The sequence below is a fragment of the Melanerpes formicivorus genome, unplaced genomic scaffold, assembly GCF_026170545.1.
Source record: "Melanerpes formicivorus ecotype bairdi unplaced genomic scaffold, bMelFor1.0.p_v2 SCAF_27, whole genome shotgun sequence".
NCBI lineage: Eukaryota > Metazoa > Chordata > Aves > Piciformes > Picidae > Melanerpes > Melanerpes formicivorus.
In genome coordinates, this window is record NW_027142379.1 from 1,604,596 (window position 1) to 1,628,777 (window position 24,182).

Below are 24,182 nucleotides of genomic sequence, written 5' to 3' on the forward strand. Positions count from 1 at the left end.
TCTGGAAGGAACTCAGCTCCTCAGGTGAGAACACTGCAGGAAGTCTTGCTCTAAAGATGTTCTGTGGCCCAGTCATCATCTGGAGGAAAGAGAGGTCTTTGTGCCAGCAGTCTGGCAGCAGCTGGCCTCTCATCACCGAAGTGTGACATGCAAATGCTGGTGTGCTTTCCAGAAGCACTCTGTGATGAGAGACGGTAAGTTCCCCCCTCGCCCTACCCCGAAAGCTCTGGATGACACAGAGGAAGATTGTGTATTTGACAAATACACCAACGGCTTGAAAAACAACCCGTTTTCCTTGGTGCTGCCAGTGCGTGCCAGCGACCTCTGAGGGTACCAGCAGACCCTGCTGTCCTCACAGCTCCAAGCTGGCCAGCCAGCTACCAGCAAGCCCTTAGCAGATGTTCTCCAGCAAATGCCAGCGGTTCGTTCTTACACACAAGTAAAGCGAAGGGAAAAAATTAAAAGGCAAAAAACCAGAAGGAATCCCATGGCCAGCGGCAGTGCTGAGGGCTCTGTCTGCCACGGCGCGCTGCTCTCCCGGAGGGCTCGGGAGCGGCAGCAGCAGCTCACACTCACCTTGAGGTCGCGATGGACAACGCCCATCTGATGACAGTGGAGCACAGCCTCCAGGATCTGCTGAATGCAATGACTGCATGCAAACACCAGGGGCGCGGGTTAGTGCCGAGCGTGCACCCGCTGCCCGCAACCGAGCGTCGGGGCCGGCGGGAGCAGCGGCGGCGGTGCCGGGGCAGGGCGGTCGCCGCGCTCCCCGCTCCGCCCCGCTCCGCGCAGCCCCGCGCCGTTCAGAGCACGACGGTCTCAGGCACCGGCCGCGGTGAGCAAGGGGCCAGCCTCGGAGACGTGCTTCGGGGTGACGGCTGGTTTGGGGGTTAATTCAGGTTGGAGTCGTTTGGTTTTAATTTTTGGTTGGGTGGAATTCTTTTGTTTTCATTTTGATTTTTTTTTTTGGTTGGTTGGTTTGGGTTTTGCTTTGGTTTTTTTTTGGTTGTTTTGGTTTTCCCCGTTTTGTTGTTTTGGTTTTTTGTTGGGGAAAGCGTCCAAATTTTGCCAATAATTCACTGACAAGATCATATAAAATATTTGGCAACCCCTGTACTTTTTTCTCCTTTCCTTACAGAGCTCAGTCAGCCACTGATCCTTTGGCTGCTGAGGGCACAAACCCAGCCCACTCCCAGCGAGGTGTTTCAGGTACAGGCTTAACTGCTGGCAGCCCAAGAGCTGGCAGCGAGCATCACTTGCCTGAGGGTTCGTCATACTCTAATGTAGCAGAGTGCGACTGGTTGTTCTGCTACTGCAACCCCAGCTCTCAGACAGAAGAGGTTTACATCTGCAAGCTGACATACATCACAGCCAAAGTTCACCTCCATGTGCGTACACAGCGAGACATGGACAGCCTGAATGGGGCACCAGACACGTTGGACAGCATGGGACAAATCCAGCGCCTTGGAAGGAGACAGTTTGTTTGGCAACCATTCCCCCTTTTGCCATGATGTATATTAGGCCTGTAGACTTGCAAACTGGAAAGAGGCATCATGCACTATTTGTTCCTCTAGTTGTTTTGAGGGTGAGTAGGATAGGCAAGGGAACATCGCAGCCAACCCACCCTCGGCCCCTACCCAGCAGAACAAAAAAACCCAAAACCTCTTATATCCAATTGATGGGCACCAGATACTGACCTTCAGGTCTCTGTGAACTATGCCATTTAGATGACAATGATTAACACTTTCTAGAATCTGCTGTATACAATGACTGCAAAGATACAAGGGCAGAATGGAAGGGAAAACATTTTAAAGGCACATAATCACATTAAATACAAAATAAAACAAAACTTAAAAGAAAAAAGAAAAGGATAAGGAACAAAAACAGTTTTACACCTCCTGACAAGTCTTGATTGCACACTGAACTGGAACAAAACAATGTCAAATAATGGAGATATTTCCACCTCTAACACTTCCAAAAATCAAAGCAAAACTGAAAAATAACAAACCCAAACTGGGGGGGGGGGAAGACATTTGACATGGCACATGAGACACTCAGGAGACAGAATTTCATTCAGCAGTATGGAAGCTTTGCCCAGTTTCCAAAAACTGCTAGAGGAAAAATAAAGCGGAGGCAATAAAACAATCGGTGGTAGGTTTGGGTGTCTTTAAATCTTTACAGTGAAGTTAATGTTGTAAAAAGTGCTGAAACAAGGAAATGCTCGGGAATGAAATGACACAGGAAACAAAAATAATCAAAAGCTAAAGAAAAGCAAAACATTTCTCATTTTGAATCTAATGGTTTCTTTAAAACTGTTAGTAGACCAAAGCCAAGTAAGTCAAAAGGGTGGCATGCATTTTCACTGAAAATACCATCAAGCACTGGTTTAGGTGAAATGGAAATTCACATTAAAAATGCAGACATGTTTTATTTTGGTGCTTTAAATAATTCAATTAGCACTTATTTTCCCATGCCCAGGTTTGCAAGTTTTGGCCAGCCTAAGATGCCAAAAAGCACAACTGAAGTGTTGGTCTTTTGGAGCACTAGAGCTTTTTTTTCAGATGTTTTTCAGCACCACAAGAGCTTATAAATAATTTTTAAAAAAAGATATCCTTGTGGCAGAAGCCAGTGACTGTAAGTAATACACAGCAGTCAAGGGCCAAGGATTTGATACTGCTCATCCAAAAGGTTTTGACCATGGAACTCAGAAGGAATGGTCATAAATCAGTAACTGGAGCCCAAGCCTGAAAGCCCTTTCTCATGCGAGTAGTTCACAACTCACTGAACTGGACTGCTTGTGTGAGTAACGACTACTCGCCTGAGTAAGGGCTTGCAGGAGCAGACCAGTAATAACAGTCCTAGGATATGCATCTACAAATTCCATTAACTGTTTCTATAGGGATACACACACACACACACTATAGCTATAGGTATATACATACATATATATATAAATAGACACAAAAATACAGAGATGCATGACAACTAGTTATTTAATTTATTAGATCCTAATTTTCACTGCATATATAAAATGCATATATATATTCTATACATATATATGCAGAGCCCCTTCCAATTGTCATAATTCTACAACAGAAAAAAAGGAACAACAACAAAAACCCCACAAAACCCAACACACTGCAATTCTTCCTTTTAAATCACAAGTATCTTAGAAACACACAATGACAGCATACACTGGCCTTTGGCATCAGTATCAGAAATGCTGCTTGAAACACAGCAGGCAAAAAAAAAGTCATTCAGACTTTAATTTTAAACACAGCTCCTTTCCTTCTATCTAACCTAAATTATTGATGTAGTTTCTCTTCCAGGGTGTGTTTTGCTACGTGCTTTTCCACATTTCAATGCTTAAAGTAATGGTTCCTACCACTGAACAGTGGAAGCTTCCTAATATTCAGAGTAACTTGTCTGTTCATTATCATCCTACCACTGCTATTAAGGACATGTAATGCTTTCTGCTCTTCTGCCAATTAATTCCAAATGTGGAGGAGTAAGTGAAAATTACATGTACTAAACCCAAAACAATAGTGGTGTGTGATTAAGAACACACAAAACCAGGAGGATTTTTCAAATGTCCTTTGAGATAACATTTTCTGCAGAGTGCAGCAGTGGGACATGTTTTCTTTAAAGAACTGACCACAATTAAGATTCATAATGATAAAAGACCATCTAAGATTTAATAATATATGAGGGCAAACAGATTCTGAGATGGGAGAATGGCCCTGATGCTTTATGTCAGCATGCAAATTATGGTAATTGTCAACTTATTCTTCCAGTTTTTCAACAAGCACTTGCAGAAAATTGCTACAGATTTCAAATTTGAGCTCAGACTATGAGATGCACAGTGTAATTGCTTATTGATGAAACACAACAAAAATGTTTAAATAGGAAAGGGAAATGAGTACTTCAGGACCAAAAGCAAAAATGGTATTTATGTAAAATTCTTTCCAGACCAACATTTATTTCAAAATCTGAACAGCAAATGTAAGCATGAGACAGCTGAAATGTTGTGTCCAGCTCGCAGAGAAGAAAACTGGGTAAGATCTTAACAAATTAATAAGTTTGTAAAGATTTTAAACCAACTGAGATCCAATCTCAGCTTTTTCAGGACAGCAGGCATTGGGATTTCATACACGGTCTCCACCACACAGTTGTGAGCTCAAAACACCAAACTGTGCCTTTCCAAGTCTAACAGAACTCTAGCAGAAATGTTAGTCTCCTAGACTGTGCTAGTGAAACTGATGCCAAACACCATGAGATATAGAAGCAACTACCCTAGAATTATTAACAGCAACATCAGAAAAAAAAATTACTTACCTGGCATCTGCTTCACTATAATATTCTCTTGCAACTATATCTTCAAACAGTTCACCTCCAGTGACTCTGTTAGAAAAAGCAGGATGGGAAATAGGATTTCAGAAGTGAAAACATACATCCAAAATTAACTTGACAGGGAGAAATCAGAGAGGAAGAACTGAAATATTTGTACAGAAATGCAAGAGGTCTTGACCAGCAAGGTGAAGGAACTGAAGTGGAAAGTTTGTCTATCTAAATCATTATATGGATAAAAAGGATGTGGTGGCAGTACAATTGTAACTGGAAAATAAATGCAAACACCAGCACCTCATTGGGCAAGATGCCAGACATCAGCTAAGGATGTCAGGAATAAAAATGATGTCAAGATCAAAACTGATGTCAAGAGCAAATAATAAACCTACAAGAATAAAGGGAAGTGGCAAGCAAGAAAAGTTGTGGCTGAAGCTCAGGAGAATCCAGGGTAAACTGAAAACTGCACCATAAGTCAGATGTAAGAAAGGAGAAGAGAATAATGCTAAAAAGGGAAGAGGGTCTTTAAATGTAGGTCAGAAGATAGCAGAGGTGTACCCATGGGCTAGATGCTTGCTTTTTGTGCTTTTGCTAGAACAAGCATTGCTGAGTTGAAAGGAGTGTATCAGAGAAGCAGGGTAACCTAATCAGTTTAGTGGCAGCCTTTTTCCCCAAAAAATGCTCAGTTACCTTTGTTGAGAAAGGAGGTATAGCTTAGGGAAGTGCCACTTCCAATCATTTAAGAGGCATTAATAGCAATAACAGAAGTGACTGTGCATGGCTGCATGCTGAAGAGCTCACTGTACAACCAGTGGTTTCATCGTAGGAAGTGGTCACAAAGAAAAAAAACAAACAAAAATCCTGTTATAACCCAAAGATGACAGTCCAGAATGAGTCACCAGCAGGATGCTGCCACAGCCTTGGAATGCATTTACAATAGGGTGACAGCAGTGTCCTTGCCTACAGCAGCAAATTGCTCCTCGCACAGAAAACAGTTTTGGTCTCTCAATTTCAAAGAGAAGTGAAACACCAATATGAGCAGAGAACTGCTACAAGGCTGTCCACTCACACACTCATCTTCTCAGAGAAGCAGATCAGATTAGCTTGGCAAAAAAAGAGTTTAAGAGGGATGAAAGCAAATACTGAAGAGCATAGAGTGGTAATCAAATCATAAACTCGTGTGCTTGCATCACAAGACAACACAAGAGTGGCCTCAAAGCAACAGGAAGATTCTGTAATTAACATTTCTATGGAGTACACTGGACTACTTTCACAGCTAAGAGCAAATCTTCATCTACAGGTGCTGTATGGAATGGCTGAAAACAGACACAGGCTTTGAAAATAAACAATGTGGAGTAGCCAAGTGCACAGCCCAGCCAGAGCATCTAAACACAATCTCCAAGGACAGGCTATATGAATCTGTCTGGGTCCTGCTTTTTAAACCCCTGATCCTACTGAGATGCCATGGTAAATAATTCCTGGATGGGAGACCAATGTTGGTGCTTCATGACTGTTTATGAACACGGTCTATTTTCATATAGCACATTACATTCTCGGTAAGTTTCCAAACATAAAAGCTAGAGTAGGCTACAGGACGCTTGAAGATTAAGATGCTTAAAAATCTATACTACAATGAACACAATTATTACTGAATACAATTAAGCTTGATAGGATTAAAAAATTACAAGTGAGGATACATGGAGTCCTCAGAACCATAACATTTATCTGCAAATTGGTGCACTAACAGTTCATTGTAGATCCCGGTTACTCATTCACAGTAGAGGACGACAGAAATGACCTTCTAACCCAGCAGCATTGCTCCTTTTCTAACCCAGCAGCATTGCTCCTTTTCTAACCCAGCAGCATTGCTCCTTTTCTAACCCAGCAGCATTGCTCCTTTTCTAACCCAGCAGCATTGCTCCTTTTCTAACCCAGCAGCATTGCTCCTTTTCTAACCCAGCAGCATTGCTCCTTTTCTAACCCAGCAGCACTGCTCCTTTTCTAACCCAGCAGCACTGCTCCTTTTCTAACCCAGCAGCATTGCTCCTTTTCTAACCCAGCAGCATTGCTCCTTTTCTAACCCAGCAGCATTGCTCCTTTTCTAACCCAGCAGCATTGCTCCTTTTCTAACCCAGCAGCACTGCTCCTTTTCTAACCCAGCAGCACTGCTCCTTTTCTAACCCAGCAGCACTGCTCCTTTTCTAACCCAGCAGCACTGCTCCTTTTCTAATCCAGCAGCATTGCTCCTTTTCTAATCCAGCAGCATTACTCCTTTTCTAACCCAGCAGCACTGCTCCTTTTCTAACCCAGCAGCATTGCTCCTTTCTTCCAGGAGGCCAGTTAAAGAACTTTATTTCCATGTTTCCATTTTCCTTTGGGCTACATCATCCTTTTTCTGAATTTACACCTTACTGACATTGAAAGCAATCAATTTCAGGTGACAGAATGCCATTTTGCAATAAAATTTGGGGAGGTACAATAGCTGGTTGCCTAATTTGTATTCCCTTTCGTGGTTTTTTTTATTGTCTTCTACCTTCCAGAAATTGACTTTGGTTGCTGCAACACAAAACATTTGATTGATGACAATTTTGACAGTCTTTGATACCTCATTTTGCATATATATTTGTCTGACACAGTTCTGGTGAAGAAGGGTAATTCTCACTTTGTGATGAATGAAAAAAAAAACAACCCAAAGCATCCTTTGATCTTTTTCTTCCCTAAAATACTTATTTTTGATCCACGCCAAAAAAGCAAAAGCTCTTGTCATCAAAGTGCATTTCAGTGGGAAAGAACACCAAGCTGATGCTTGTTCTTCGAGGGGGATATGCATTCCTATTTGCTGACACCAAGCATTTGCTTGGCATTCATAACCACTGTTAAACAATGAAAAATCAAAGCAAGAACAGAGCAGATGAATTTCACTGAAAACCAAATATGTAGTCAAGAATTCCCCAGTTCTGTCACTCCAAAGGATACAGGAGGAACAATTCTCAAAGGCAGCTAAATGGCAATAATGAAGGAAGGTAGCACAGGGAACTAAGAGAGGCCAGAGCTCACCTGCATCTTCTGAGCCACTGAGAAAATCATTAGAGCTTAGTGGCCTTTGCTCACTGAGCTCGAGCAGTGTGTCCTTACAGCAGAAAAGGTCAACTGCATGATGGTACAAGACAGGCAGCAGGGTGAAGGAAACCATCCTTCCCTGGCATTTTGCACTTGTAAGATCACACCTGGAATTCTGAGTTCCCTTTTGGGCTTCCCAGTACATGAATGTGGGAAGAGGTTGTTTCTGGATAGCTTTGGTAGGCTACAGGGAGGATTTGTCTTTGCTCAAATTAGAGAAAGCTATGTTTTGTCTTTGCCTCTGAGTGTAACATAAACATTTGGAACTGAAGGAGAGAAGCTGGGCAGAATCTGGTTAGATGTGTTAAAATATTGTTTTGTTATTTTGACCTATTGTATGCCAGTAGAAAATGACCAATTGAGATTTGACACACGTGCCATCTGATAGACTATATAACCTTGCTGTATAATGTAATAAACATCTTCACCTGCTTGTATCCCATCCTGAAAGCATTGCTTGAGGTAATTAAAGCATTTATACTATTACAATTATATATTAAAACATCTATACTATTACAAATGGTGACCCTGACCCCGTTCATGTTCACACATGAACACTTTGACATCATGACTGTGTCTAATAGAGGGCCACCAGGCCAGTCAGAGATATGTGGAGAGGCTGAGATAACTGGGTTTGGTCACAATTACGACAGGAAGGCTCAGGGGAGGTCTTACTGCTGTCTATAACTCTCTAATGGGTGGGTATGGATATGCAGGAGACAGCATGAAAAGTAACAGACAAATTGAACACCATAAATAACAAACAAATATGGATTTATCTTTATTGTTATCATAATTATTTACTATGCACTTGTTGCTGGAAGAAGTTGTGCAATTTCCATCCTTGAAGGTGTTCCAACCTTGAGAAATCCCTGAGCAACCTGATCCAATTCGCCCTTGTTCAGGAAAGGAGTTAGACCAAACAACCTCTAGAGATCCTTACCAACCTACATTATTCACTAATGCTTAGAGTGATCCCTGAAATCCAATTACAGAAGGAAATTAAAATAGAGGAAATTAAAATACAGTTTGACTGCTGCTTCTGTTAAATGTTTGTTTGGTTTTTTGCCCCAAGACTCAATTAATAAAAATCTGATACATCTTACTATTTGGTGGGGCAGGAACAGACTAGAATCATAGAATGGTTTGGGTTGGAAGGGACCTCCAAAGGTCATCTGGTCTAACCTCCCTGTAGTGAGCAGAGACACACTCCACTAGATCAGGTTGCTCACAGCCTTATCAAACCTGAACCTGAACATCTCCAGGGATGGGGCCTCAAGTACCTCCCAGGGCATTCTGTTCCATTTCTCCACCATCCTCATGGTCAAGAGCCTGTTCCTAACATCCAATCTACATCTCCTCATCCTACCACTGCAGGCCTTTGTAGACAGTCCCTCTTCAGCCTTCTTGTAGGCCCCTTTAAGGTACTGGAAGGCTGCTATTAGATCTCCCTGGAACCTTCTCCAGGCTGAACAACCCCAGCTCCATCCATCAGCCTGTCCTTGTAGCAGAGGTGCTCCAGTTCCCTGTTTTTGCGGCCCTCCTCTGGACCCATTCCATCAGGTCCATGTCCTCTCTGTGCTGAGGGCTTCAGAGCGAATCTCCAGAGAATCTCCGTATGAATTAGAAAGCAACTAGCAGCACAATTATGGGTTGGACGCACTGATCTTGAAGGTCTCTTCCAACCTGGTTTATTCTATGTATTCTATGTAAACCTGCAAATATACCCAGGTAGGCTGCATGGTGTAAATGGAGATTGTAGAGCAGAGGGTAAAAAGCGAAAAACAACACAACAGACTTTGGTCCTTCACTATAAAGCTACACGAGAAGCTGCCATGCTACCCTCTCCCCTCAAGATTAAAGTGGGGAATCAATATATCTCAGTGCCTTTCTGATACAGATATATTGTTGATTATAGTGAGATCCTATTTCACAACCAAACATTGATGGTATGAGCTTTGCTAACTTTCAGACTCCAAATTAGAAGCCACTGGCTCTCAAAAATTGTTCCTCTTCTTTCCTGACTTCCTGAAGAGCATACTGAATGGGCAACAAGTAAAGCACATGGGTTTGTTTAACCAAATGGAATATAAACACCACACTCAACTTCATGTACTGTATTTGACTGGTTAGGAAGAGTTACAAATATAAGGTGATATTTAAAAAGGGGTTCTCAAATTAGCAAAGCTACTAAAAAAAGCCTCTGCTGCTGATCATGCTGGTGTTGCTTCCTCCTTGCTTACATTTCCTACTTCTTGAATTGCTCTCATAATGAAGGTGCAAGGAAGCAGTCTGTGACCTTTCTACTTCCCAAAAAAGGAAGGTTCAGGCACTTACCCCAGGCAAACACTGTTCTGCCATTGGACTTTTTTTTAGTGTTTTTGTTTCTTCTACACAGTACAGTCCATCCACTTGGAATTCAGCAGCAATGCCAGGATTCTAAATGTATCAATTGTTGCATCTCATCAAGTGCATTAAAATGGGAGACACTGAAAAAAAAGAGTCTCATTGACTTGCACGAGAGAGTCTTCAAGTGCTACAGCTGTTTCCATTCAGATACAGCAATTAATACTGACAGAATTGATTGGATTTGAACTCATCTAACATCATTAGTACTGAAGACGCCTCATTCATGCTTAGTGACTGAAATGGGCTGATGAGAGACACAAATCCTAATTACAATTGCCTTAACAAGTAATGGAAGAGGAGTAAGAAACTTCATGAAGTCCATTACTAATCTTACTATGTGCATGTTGTTAATCCACTACATCTAGTGAGAGAAACCTAACAGGAGCAAGTTCTTTTCTTGGGAGAAGTGTCACAGAAGGCTCAGTTAATTTTCTACACTATGTAGGAGCCATGCTGGTGAAGGAATAAGACGCCTCTGTTCTTCAGCAGTGGCATCAATGAGACCTTGGAAATCACTTCCACGATAGGTCAGCACTTCAGTGCACCCATTTCTCTCATATGCAGGGCTTCTTGCAGAAACACTCCAATACCACATTTTATCAGAAACTTCATCTTTCAATGTCCAATGTTCAGTTTCCACATGGATTTTAAACCACTTCCAGCTTCCCATTTTGACACTAGAGCTCTTCACCCAAATGCAAGCCTGTACCAGAGTATGCTAACCCTTTTTTTCCCTCCACACAAAAGCACAGCTATCACTGAGGCATACAAGTGAAGCAACGGGCTTCTCCTTCGGGCTGCAGACATCTCTATGACATTAAGTAATGAGATTATTAGAAATTCAAAACTGAAATTGACAATGATTGTGGATTTTTTCCCCCTGTTCATGAAAAAGAACTAATCCTCTTCACTTTCTGATCTGTAATGCAGTCCAGGAGAAATTTCTCAAAGAGCTGCAGTGACTCCCACACAGTCTGAAAGAAATCATTAAGATAATGACATGATGGTCTGTGTGGGAGGAGTAAGCGTTACACCACAGTCAGGCTCCTGTTGAATAAAAGTTAAATAAATAAAAGCATGTACTTGGCCTTTATATTAAAGAAGTTGATAGGGTACCTTTTTCTGTGTCACTTTTTTATGTACATTTAAACAAGCCACTAACTCAAGCATTTGTAACTGCAGTAAAACGTGCATTTTCATTAGTATATGGTATTAGTGGGCATTAAAGCAGCGATTTCTCAGCCTAATGAAAAACTAACTATGCACAGGCATCTTGACTAACTAGGTGAAAACTCTTCAAGGATGCAACATGCTGCTTTTCCAAACCAACCATCAGTCGGTGCAGTCATTCCCTCTACCATTTAGACTTTTTCATTTTGCAAAATAATTCATTTTGAATGGCCCAAACCATGAGATCAAAACTTAAGAAGGGGTACACACATGTTGAAGCTCTCTTTCTTTGAAGGGGGTGGAAAACAAAACCATGTGGACCACTCTACACAAATGGCACGCATTGGAATGTTCTTGTGTTTGTGCTGAATGGGGCTCATAGGGAATCAGAGGAAGTTCCAGACAGTGCAGAATGCTTCCTGAAGAATCTTGTTTTCTGCCAAGGCAGTATCTTTGGGTTAGGTATTAATTTTTATTGCAGAGTACAGGTTTCTATTTGTTCTGTTACTATCGAGATACAGATAGCACTATCTACAACTTTGAAGTTGTTCAAATGCTTGCTAGTTCATATTACAATCATAATCTCCTGGGATATGTCTGGCATTATATATTCAGTTTAAGGCAGACGTGGACTAACTGCAATTACAGTAGGCTGTAGGTTCTAACAGCACAGTAGAACAACACAAAATTCAAACCCAACCAGTTTGTAAAGGGCTATTGTCTCTAGAGCTAAGAATTCTCCCTGCACTTCTTGGAAACTTTTAGGATTGATTTTTTCCAATTCCACACAGAAAGATTTCCTTTCCAGCCTTTAAACAGAAAAACAAAGCAAAGCAAACCCCAGTGCATGTCAGAGAATAAGCATGCATGTTGTGCCTTAGGGCCATTTCCAAGCCAGCAGGCAGAGCACTTACCTGGGATACAGACAAATCTGATACAAATTCTTGTTAAGCCCAGTTAGGATTTGAGTACTGAACTCTGAATGCCCTCCCTGCAGAAAGACTACGTAACATTTTTGCACTGCTAGTCTGAAATCTAGTCTTGAAGAAGTGATGCAGGTTTCTTTAAAACAAAATGTCAGAAACTAAAGCAGAAATCCAACCTGAACATGAAAGCACACAACTGACCGTGGAAGATCCAGGTTGTATCTTACTTATGTTGAATGCAAATTGTTTATGTGTTTAGAAATGAGCTATTTCACATTTCTAGGGGAAACAACATATTCTTGTTCTGACCAAAACCATGTAGGGGCTGGGGGTGTTGCTTGTCAAAAAATCATAAAGTGCCCTGGAAAAATCTGCAGTTGAAATGGGTGATTTTACATATCTTGGTCAGTTTTGCAAGGCAATTCCTAACTACTCATAGAATGGTTTGGGTTACAAGGGACCTCTAAAGGTCACTGAGTCCAACCCCCTGCAGTCAGCAGGGACATCTTCCACTATCAGCAAGATACAAATTGTGAATCAAACACTGAGAGAGTCTTTCCCTCTTGGAAACTCAAGCTTACCTTTGAATCCAGCAGTGGAGATTTCCTGCAGAGGAAATATTCTTCCATGTGCTTTTTTTATGTTTCCTTTACAGACAACTGACTTGCACCAAATGATTTTGAGTTATGGATTTGCCCAGTTTTGGCAGTTTCATGCAACTTGTACTTGTGTACCCACATTTTACATTAAAACAGCAGTGGCCTGACCTATTCAAGGTTTTTAACATGGAATTCTTACAGTGACACTTACAAATCAGTTCCCACTCATGCAAATGACCAAATGTGTTACAGTCCTTTCAGCTCTGTCCACATCTATTTGCTCATCTGCACTAGAGCCATGCATTTATCTTGTGAACTTGTACTGACATCTACAAGTTTGAATACCACATCCCCAACATGCTAAACATATGCAAACCACATACTTACAGGTCAAAGACTAAGTAATGAAATCCTTCTTCTGATATGCTGTCATGGAGCCGCACTGTTGAAAGGGGGACAAAAGAGAAACATGAGTCAACTTTCATGTCTTTGATAGCTGTCTTGGGTTTGGAGGAGAAGGAAGGATTGTAACTCTGCTGCAGAGCTGCTGTTGCATCTGTGCAAGTTCTCATATGTGGGTTTGATTGCTTGTTTTTAAATTATCTATCCTCAAAATCATCTGTTACGTAAGGTGAGACAACCAAATAATCCAAAGGACTGTACAGTTACTTTTGAAAAGAGCTCTGCTTCTGCTATGCCACAGAACACTGCAGTCAGTTCCTACCACTCCCTGCATGTACAGGCACATAGAGACACACAGCACCTTGCCTTTGCTCTTTGTGCTCAGTCATGACTAAGCAAGGACTAAAAGCAGAGTCAGACTTCATCTCAATAGATTGTATTAATGAGTCAACTCCCTTCTTCCTAGGCAGAAGCTCCAATCAATCTTTTAAACAGCCTATGAAAGACTCCCCTTTCACCAGCCTTATATTATCTTAGAACAGTATTCTTAATGTCATGCAACAATTTTCTCAGCAGCATTACATCCTACAAGATGCATACAAAACAAGTTGAGGAAGGAAAAAGAAAAAAGCAGCCACAATTAATCAGAGATTTAAGCAGAATAATAAACAAATTCCATAATCAGACAATAAATGCTGATTTTGAAAGAGAAAGCACCACTGCAAACTAAAAGCATCTGACTGCAAAAATCAGTGGAGGTCAAAACCAGAATAAGATGCATTCCTGCTCATATTTCTGTTACATATATATATTCATGGGATCCTATGATTCTGTTTCCTTCTAATCTTACCTGCCATCCCCTTCAATCACATGAATGTTACAATGAGTTACAAAGAGAGAAATCTACCAGCAGATTGATGCCTGTCAAACTATGCTCAATTTCCACAGTAACAGCCAACACCAGAGCTGGAGGACTGGTGGTGGTCTTTCAGGGAGGGGACTGGGACTGCCCGTCACGTAGCTGTGGGTGCCCAGACAGATCTGCAGATACCAGAGCCTGCCTGGGGGTGCAACAGCTCAGTGAGGTACCTGCTGCTCATGAAACCACCATGAAGAGCCATTCCTGAAAAGATGTAAGATTACTTGCCAGAAGCAAAAGGATGTGATGTCTGGAAAATAGTCATTAGCTTTTCCAGGGCTTGCCACAGCTGACAACCTTACAGCATCCTAATGACTATAACTCCACTGCATGTTTACAGCCACATACGTATCCATATCCAAAGCTTTCCTCCAAATTGCTCCAGTCAGCTGCAGAACCTTCATTTTGAATTGTAAGAATTCAAATCACATCATGACAGAACTGGCAATGAAATGGCAATTGCCAAAGCTAATTTGCCCACAATACATGAAGCTTTGTCAGTAGTTTGATTCAAATCACAATCACTTATAGAAGCAACCAAACAAACAAACAAAAAAAATCAGGGCATCCTACAATTGCTTCATGTCCAGAACTGAGCTGATGAAGAAAATGTAGAAGGCAAGGCTTTTCAGATCTCCCCAGCTGGTAGTTTCATGTATTAATCATTTTTCATGCATGACATTTTAAAAAACAAAATCAAATAAACATGACTTTTTAACTTAATAATATTTAGCCCAGGGAAACATCTTGTGTTTACACAATACTGAGGAGAAAACCAGCTCTCGGCTGACTCACTGCCCAGAGCTTGTGATGATTCAGAAGAGCCAAGTGGGTCTAGATCAGAATTTGTGGGTTTGGCTAGTTCTATATTCTAGATTTGGCCAAGTTTTTACAAAGTCCAAGCCTTGAGCATGAAAGAATAAGGTAATACATTGCTGCCAAAAACCCCTCACCAAACCCCCAAACCAAAGTAAATTTTCATATTGTGTTGAGATTTCAATAGCCCCAAAATTGAAAGAAACAAAATGTGAGGTGAGACACCAAGTACCAGCCTAGAGCAGTATCCTGAAACTTCTAGCTCAAAACAGAGACCCCTAAAATATCTGGCTTTTGACCCCACTACTTAGTACAGCAGCAAAGATGCTACTCATGAATGAATGCTCTGAAAGAGGATTTAGTGGAGACCCTGTGGTATGTCACAGAGATGCAACCTAACCCCGAAACAGCAAATTCTGGAGTGCAGCTCCTATGTTTTCCACACACCTCTCCAAAATAAAGTTTTATTAAAGATTTGACACATAGCAGATTAAGCCTTTTGACAGAAGCTGCCTCTTGCTGAAATAGATTCCTAACAACTCAAAGCCTGGTTTTCATGTGAAAACTTTTTTAATTCAAAGCAGCATTGCTCTCCTCGCTGCTTGCTAACAGCATTATATTCCAACAGGCAGAAGCCCTCACATTCGATTTCTCATATCATCTACAGATAGTGAGAACTACCAGATACTTCTGGTGAGGCAGAACATTGCCTGCCAACTGCTTTCAAAGAGCTCTGAAGCATGGAAAACAACTCAGGGGTTTGAAACGTCTTTAGCAAATTAATACTAAGCAATAAATCTTAACTTTCAGAGCTTAAAGCCACATTCAAAATATTACTTTAGTATTGTTTAGTATGGAGAAGAGGAAGCTGAGGGGAGACGTCATTGCTCTCTACAACTCCCTGAAAGGAGGTTAGAATGAGGTGGGGGTGGTCTCTTCTCCCTTGTATCAGGTGATAGAATGAGAGGAAATGGCCTCGTTGTGCCAGGGGAGGTTTAAGCTGGACATTAGGAAAAAATTATTTACTGAAAGAGTGGTTAGGCACTGAAACAGGCTGCCCAGGGTGGTGGTGGGATCACCATCCCCAGAGATGTCCAAAACAAATGTGTGGATATGGCACTTCAGGACATGGTTTAATGGCACTGGTGTTAGATCCATGGTTGAACTCAATGATCTTAGAGGTCTTTTCCAACTGAAACAATTCTATGACTCTAAAACCAGACAGTCTTGGCTTGTGGCTACAAAAAAGTCCACAGCCTATATTCGTACACACACTTGCTCAGTTTCCATGGTTCACTCCTACTGCTCCAGTGTGGATTTTCTAGCAACCAGGTGAAGCAAAGGGCAGTGTTCTTTAATTACTGCTCTATTAATTAAACACATAACGCTTTTCCTACATGTGTTTATGAGAAAGCCATCTCCAAGGTAAGAATGAAGTCAACATGAACCTACAGTCATTAAGCATAGTCTTAAAACTGTGACCCTGAAGTGACAAACCTGTAGGAGAAGAGGAAGCTGGACTTTGTTGCCTTTAGTTCAAGGCAAAACAGACCCCCTGTACCTCCAAACAGACACAGTTACAGTTAATCCATGTAGGTATCAGCCGCTCCATACAGAACAGCACTTTGTTCCTACTGTGTCAAAAGAAGAGCAATATCTTGCCCAACATCACACAGCTTATCACAACTAGAGCCAAGAGCACACCATTCTCTTGGATGGAGGCATCTGTCAGAGCCCTGTTACCAAGCAGCTGAGCCCAGCACCACATGAAGGGGCTTCTACAGCTTTGCTGCCTGCCTGAAATGGAAGGTGCCTTGCCTTGTCACATCTTTCTCTAGAATAGGCTTCTCTGTTCAGTGTCACTGCAGAACCACAGCTCCTTTCTGACTAGAAAAGGACTGTGAGTTGAGATGATGGATGGTGCTTCTTCTCAGCCTGGTGAGGTTATTTCCTTACTAGTCAAACTCTAGCTTGACACATCCATGGGGATATCTTCTTCAAGGATCACATTATTTCTTCTTCTTTCCTCCCAAATGTCTGAATCATAGAAGCGAGAAGGGACAAAACTTCTGAATCAGGCTCACATGCCCCTGATTGTCCCTGGAAAGGAAAACAGGCTGAGGCAGCCAGGGGAGATCAAAACTGCCTTTTGGCAAATGCTTATCTTGGTTTAGCTGTTTTATGAATGCTGTCATGACCAAACACATTATACGGCAGAAAAGACATCAGAGTAATTTTGTCCCTCCTGCCTCGTGTAGCACTATGGTGACTTTCTTCCAGTGGGTCACTGGGAAGGTGTTTAAGAAGTTGTAGCTCTTCAGCAAACCACTTGAAACACCTGATAGCAATCCAGGGAGCTCACATCTTGCTCTTTTGGAGTAATTCTGTAAGCCCACAAAAAACCCAGGAATATCCCTTTGGCTTCGGCATCGATTTTCATCTGAAATACTCCACTCTGTGATAAGCATTAGAACGATTTAAGGGTCAGCTCCCATCAGCTTTATTAGCTTTGTATTTAGCCATTAGACTGGGCAAGATCCAGTAAGATAGAAAAGTAAAGTTATCTCCTTTATTTGATTTTTTTGGTGCTGAGCTGCAATATTTTATGTCTATTCTACAGAAAAAAAGCTTTATGTAATGGCCAAGCAACCCTGCTTCAGCTTTCTCAAGTTCTGCTTTGAAAGAAAAAAAACAAACCAAACCCAATAGTATTCTATGTATTTTCAATGAAAATCAAATTCTTCCAGGTAAGGAGACAATAGTCAAATAGTAGACAGAAGCTGGATAAAAATTCTTTAGGATAAAGATATCTAAAGCTATTTTTAGCTATCTAGAGAGAGCTAAAACTACTGCCTAAAATATTTATTGTTGTGCAAGCGCTGAGGTGATAATTTTAATACATGTGGTAGCTGAATTAGTTCCCATTACAAAGACAAAATGTTTGAGAAGACTGAACTTCAAACAGAAGTTTGAGTCCATGGTTGGTACAGCAGCTGCATGAATGTGCTCGGAGATGTCAGACTGCAGGAGTGCTGCTCATTAGGGAAGGGCTTTTCCATGCCATTCTGCTCATGCTGCTTATAAATAGAGCATGGGAAGGCATAGCACAGTTAACAGCAATGTAGTTAAAGTCACTCATTTTCCCCTCAGTGCTAAAAATTAAGGTCTGTGGACTCCCAGGAGCATAAATCCTCCGACTGTGAAGCTAGATGTCTCAAATTAGTGCGCTGTTAGGAAGTTGTAGGGGTCATTTGTCAGTAGTACAGGATTAAGATGGGTTTGGAAGAGTGAAAAATGGACAGATCTGCCTTCCCTCTATGTTCACTTCCAAAAGTGTAGTAAAGTATTTACGTAGATCTTATGCAGATCATTCTTATTAAAACAAACAATCAAATCCCTCCAAAACAAACCAAACCCCCCAAACAAAAACCCCAAACAAAAAAACTCCAAAACAAACACCCCCCCCAAAAAAACCCCAACCCCCAAACAAACAAAACCCCCAAAACAAACACCACCACCCCCCCAAACAAACAAAACCCAAACAAAAACCCCAGCCAAAGGTATTTTAACAATAATGTAACTACTCAAGTTTCTATTTCAAAGCACATGTCTATAAGCATTTTCTGCTCTCTCATCTCTGACAAAGAATGCCTCATGCTCAGCAAAGCTGGGTGGCTAAGAAGTGGAAGGTCTGCAGTGACTCAGCACTGTTAGGACTCAGATCTTCCTGCAGAGTCACTATTTGTCATCTTTCCTGTTCCACTAAATAAAGAGGGGAAAAAAGCTCTGCTAGAACTCCATGAGAAACTCCCATGGGTGCCAGTGCAGAAGTCACTTCAGCAGCGTCTTAGTAGTGAGACCATACTCAAATTCACCCTACAGCTTTTAGTCTAGATGCCAACATGCTGTGGATCCCAAGGTAGACATCATACACACAGAACTGCATAACAGCCAGGACTGGAGCCTCCAGACATCAAACTCAGTACAAACTAACCCTGTTTAAGGCAATGCTGTAGTTACTGCTGTAGCTACAGCACCCATTTGGTGCAGCTTGAGAGCTCTATGTAAACATCATTTTTAAATACCAGTCAAACCTAGTAAGACAGCTGGATAAATACTCAAGTCTGTTACCATTAACAGACCAATGTCCAGTCTCTAAGTCAGGTAAGCTGATACATGACCAAAGAAGAGATCAGGCAGATGTACCCCCTGCATGGAGTGAAGCACATTTGGCAGCTTTGTGGAGCTCAGGTCCTCTTGCATCTGCTGAGCCACAAGATGAAGAATGCCCAAGTCACAGAACAGCATTTGGCTCCTGCCAGGGGTGATGAGCGATGCTCCTGTGTGCAGGGAAGTGACCTTTTACCCCTGCTCCCATCTCAAGAGCACAGAGTCAGAAATTTAGGCAGTACCATCAAAGCTGAGATTGTTCCTTAGAGCTTACACGTCCTCATGTACTACGCTCTTCTTCTGAGACCACGAAAGCCTGGGGCCTTCTGTTCAAAAAAGCTGCTCAGTTACAGCAGAAAAGAACTTTGCAAATATCAATAAAAGAGCCATTACCTAACAATCTGAAATACTTAGAGGCTAATCTGGTAAGATTAGTACAGTAGCAATGCTTAAGGGCAGCTGACTTCTGAAAGACATTACAGATAGAGTAATGCTTTGCATGCCTATGAAAACAATCCTCACCCCCCCCACTAAATACACAAGTGGCACACTGCAGTACTCACTATCACTCCATGACTCTATGCAAGTCAGCAGTGCTGTGCATGCTGCTAACAGGTCTGTACTCAGCAACTGTGATTACAAACTACAGAACCTACAAATGAGTTCAAATGATAAACAACTTTTTATTGCAGTGTAAATTCATGGTTATTCAGGGTCAACAACTTGAGGAAAAAAAACAACCTACTAATCTGCATCTGTACTGGTGTAATGAAAAATGACAGGTAAAATAATTAGGCAATTTAATATCTGGAAAGACTGCATTTGTCCCCAAGGCACTGCAGCAGTAAGTGTTAACTAGCATGCACAAAATGCCATATATTCTAAAAATACTCATTTGTGACCAGAACCCTCCCCCACCAAGGCCCTCACACAACAACCTTCTGTGTTCTGATGAAATGCCAGGAATAGTTACAGTCATGGCCTTCAGCAAAATCCTTCCAGCACTGCATGCTTGGAGTTCAGTTTGCCAAACGGTTGGCTCTGGTGAGATCGTTGCCACACAGCTAGAAACCCAACTATTTGTCACAGGAGATAAAAGACCAAATATTATAGTGAGACTAAGTCAAACCAGGTACTGATGTCAAAGCAGATGGCCTCAAATTACCAACTCTCTTGTCATGATGAGATTCTTGCTGGATGAAGACTGACAGTTTGAACAGGTCATCAGGGAGAGAGGGAAAAAAAGAATGCTTCAGAAAAAAATGTTTCGTGATCAGAGGAGGCTTATTGAGCTATGCCCTAAATGCCCTAAAAAGCCTCAGCAGCTTCTCAAGCCTTAAGCAGTGATGTCTACACAGGCACAGACAGACCCTCAGGTCTAGCTCCTGTGTGCAGTTCAAGCACCAAGCGCTAGCAAACAACAATTAAAAGACAGAAATTGATGCAGCCTAAACAACTGAAATCCAGCTGCTAAACATCCCAAATCAAATTAACTAATTAAAAAAGCAAAAAGCAAGCAGGTATTCCAAAACATATCATCTGTGTTAGGAGTCTCCAGAGAAGACAGCTATGATAACTCTGCTGCTTTTTTACAACCAACAGATTTTTGCTGCCTTTCAGTGCACCATAACACAGGTGTGTGTGCTTTTATGCGTGCAGACACGCAGAGCAGAGCGCTGTGGCATCAGATCCTACATCCCCGATGTTAAAGGGAACAGCTGGAGTTACACACCTTTAATTATTCATATATGAAACCCAGCAAAATCATATGTGGTTGTTTAAAAAGAACAGAACAGAGTACTCTAGTGTACACCTGGATCTTTACATCTTCATTTAGCACATAATTGTGTTGTTTGCTAGAGCTGTGTATTTGAGGGTAAGCTAATTCCTCTTTGCAGTTAAAGCCCTGGTTTTGTGAGTTTAACAAGATTTTTTTACAAGGTAACAAAAAGCCTTACAAATGTCATCAGATTAAGCCTTATGAGGATAGCTGCACGGATTAAAAGAAAGCCTGACAGAAATTTTTGCTAAGAGCAAACTGATGTCGCAGCTGCCAGTGCTGATGCTTTGAGTACTAATATTTTTTAACCATTTTAGCATTCATCAGAAGATGTAAGAAGAGGAATTCTGACAATCTCCACCAGAATTTCACGGAGTGTTAACTAATAAAAGGACAAGCTGTAACACAGAGATGTTACATGAATTAAAATGAACAGGTTTCAAAAATCACAGACCGTGCTTTCGTGGAGGGAATGTCATCCGCTTCATCTCTGTAAAAGAAGGGTCTGGCTCTTGTGTTAAAGCAAGTCTTTACAGACCAGTGACAATGAAATTGCCACAATGCTTGGGCAGCTCATCAATTGCCAGGGTTCATTACAGAGTCATAGAATGGTTTGGACTGTCCCTAACATCCAATGTATATCACCTATTCTCTCGTTTCAAGCCACTGCCTCTAGTCCTGTCACTTCAGGCCTTCGGGAACAGTCCTTCTGCAGCCTTCTTGAGACCTTATCGCTCTCTACAACTACCTGAAGGGAGGTTGTAGACAGGAGGAGGTTAGTCTCTTCTCCCAGGCAATCAGCAACAGAACACGAGGACACAGTCTCAAGCTATGCCAGGGGAAGTTTAGGCTCGAGGTGAGGAAAAGGTTCTTTACAGAAAGAGTTGTTGGCCATCGTAGTGGCCTGCCCAGGGAGGTTGGTGGAGTCACCATCCCTGGAGGTGTTTAAAAAGGGATTGGACGTGGCACTTGAAGTCATGAGATGTAGGGTGATAGGTTGGACTTGATGATCTCTGAGGTCTTTTCCAACCTTATTGATTCTATGATTCTTGTAGCCCCCTTCAGGTACTGGCAGACTGCTATTAGGTCTCCCTGGAGCCTTTTCTTCCCCAGGCTGAACAACACCAGCTCCCTCAGCCTGTCCTCACAGCAGAGGTGTTCCAGTTCTCTGATCATTTTTGTGGCCCCCCCATCAGATTCATGTCCTTCCTGTGTTGAGGGTGCCAGAGCTGGATGCAGTACTGCAGGTGAAGTCTTACCAAAGCAGAGTAAATGAAGTGCCATACAGAATTTTAGCAGTTAAAGAAACTGAAGTGATGGAAAAAGATTAAATGAAAAAATGAATCTAGCTCATAGAATTGAATCAGACAAGCAAAAGAGTCTGCTAATCCCCGCTGGAAAGCTACAGTTCATTATCTTTTGGAGAGATACTTTTGCTGAATGTAATTGTGGAAGAAGAAAGCTGTCAGCTAGGCTCTTGATGCATCACAAGAAACTAAAATCTCAGACAGACCAGCCCACTATGTCACTTTTAATATTTATAGTGCTCACCAATATTGAAAGTTCATCTACATAAATAATATGTAGGACCTGCAAGTCCACAAAGTTGGATACTGGGGAGCTGTAATCATCAGGACGCAGCCTACCTTCTTGGCTTTCTTCTCTTGAAATACATTAAAGAGAAATATAAACAATTTATACAATGACCACTCAAGAGAACTGTGCTTGTTTATTTTTTAAATGCTTCCCTTTAAATACCTTGAGGCTTTCATAAAAGGCAGCAGCTTATGAAAACAAAGTCAACCAACTTTAAATATTTTAAACAAAAAGGAAAGCAGAAAATTGTATTCCTGTGGCATAACTCAAGAAGTGCCACAGAAAAGAAATGCCGCTCCAGCTCTACTAGAAGCTCTCATAAAGCAGCAAGGCATGCAGTTAGCAGCTTTAGACAGTTTCCAAAGCAATAGCACTGTGTTAAGACACCTTTAGTAACAATCACTTTCAGAAAACTCAGGCCAAATTCCTTCAGTTCTAATTAACTTCCACCAGTTCAAGATGTTTCCTTTGTACAGGAATTTCTGCTGCCACTTCTCCCTCTCTTATCAGGGCATGAGGTAGCGCACAACAACTACAGATAGATATTTCCACTGGTAATTGTTACAGTTACAGCATATTTCCTAGGGCATGTCTTTACGGCAGATGGGGCCACGGTGTAGAGAGATCCAAACTGACGTTAAACAAGCTGGTGTCTGCATCTCTATTAGTGCCATTCTATCACAGCTTTTCAACAACAGCAAAACCAGACAGCAAGCCCTTGAATCTTTTCCCTATGCTACAGGTTACAGTGAAGAGCAAAGAAATCTGTTCTTGAACCACTTACAAATCTGGAAAAGCAGACTGACTGAAAAGTCTGAAGAAAAAAAAAAATAAAGGTTATGTAATTGGTCTCATTTTTAGCTGTCTGACTTCCATACAGCATCAAATGTAGTGAACCTAGATAACCTATAGAGCCAAATGCTTCTACAATTTATCAAGGCCACATGCAAGCAGTAGAAGCTTTCAGTAATTGAACAGAGCAGTAAGACTGAGAGATTCAAAGTGCTAAACCAAGACAAGGTGTTCCCATAATAGTCCCACTCCATCTCTATCCACTGGGCTGGGCTCAAAACCATCTGCAATATTTTCTGAGTGAATGCGGTTTCCCCCTCTATCAATTAACTCTCACAGCAAGTCATTCTACCAGAGCTGAAGACAACTATCAATTATGATCATTTTCCTAATGTGCAAGTTTACAAGTGAATGATGATCCCAAGTGGATTGAAAGGGTTTGTTGTACAAAGAGCAGAGAGTGCACATTAACTTAATAGATGACAAACTTGAGGCTTGTGATGAGAAGCTGCCATTGTCTTTTAATCATGGTCTCACAATAAATGGAAATTAGCAAGTTTGTCCTTTCCCATGGGTACATTTGTAAGGTTGTAATTAGCTCAGTAAAAACCCACATAAACTTGGATGAAGAGAAGCTGCAACAGAGAACTAGAAGCCAGCCTGTGTCCACAATACCAGATTGCTACTTGCAGCTGAAGCACCACTCTACATATGCCACTTATTTAGCACATCCAGTAACTCCCAAATCATATATCCTACAGAAGATAGCTGTGAGCCATTCAGCTGCAGCTATGACTTAGGTCACCAACTAATTCTTTCCCAGCAAGGCTGCATAGCTACATAATCCTAGCAATAACACCATCACTATTAGACCAAGTATAAATGGATGGAATACAATTAAGGAACTCTCAAGGTCACTTAGTAAATAAATGCACAACAAATAAAAGAATTCAAAAGCACCACTTGGATGATACAATTGCTGATACATGAGTGCTATGCAGCATGAGAGCAGAAGCTGTGGGTTTGATTACAATGCCATACCAGAACATCTTCAATATACAAGTACCAGGAGCAAAGTGCCATGCTTGGCCCAGAATGGCTGTGATGAGAAGTTGGATGTATTTAAGGGAGGCAGACAT

At 41.5% G+C, this 24,182-nt stretch overlaps 1 protein-coding gene across 19 annotated transcripts in view; it reads right to left on the reverse strand.

Annotated features, from left to right (window-relative positions):
- Window positions 1-24,182, reverse strand: part of CAMK2D (calcium/calmodulin dependent protein kinase II delta) — a 130,655-nt gene that overhangs the window by 47,605 nt on the left and 58,868 nt on the right. For 10 of the 19 annotated variants that reach the window (XM_068153896.1, XM_068153894.1, XM_068153899.1 and 7 more), the window contains exons 4-6: window positions 12,956-13,010; window positions 4,336-4,401; window positions 1,698-1,770 (exon numbers count right to left, since the gene is read on the reverse strand). In XM_068153896.1, the coding sequence (XP_068009997.1) occupies window positions 1,698-1,770; window positions 4,336-4,401; window positions 12,956-13,010 (194 nt within the window). Of the gene's footprint in view, window positions 1-576; window positions 650-1,697; window positions 1,771-4,335; window positions 4,402-12,955; window positions 13,011-24,182 lie in introns of all 19 variants that reach the window. The other 9 variants (XM_068153895.1, XM_068153893.1, XM_068153898.1 and 6 more) reach the window with 1 other exon arrangement.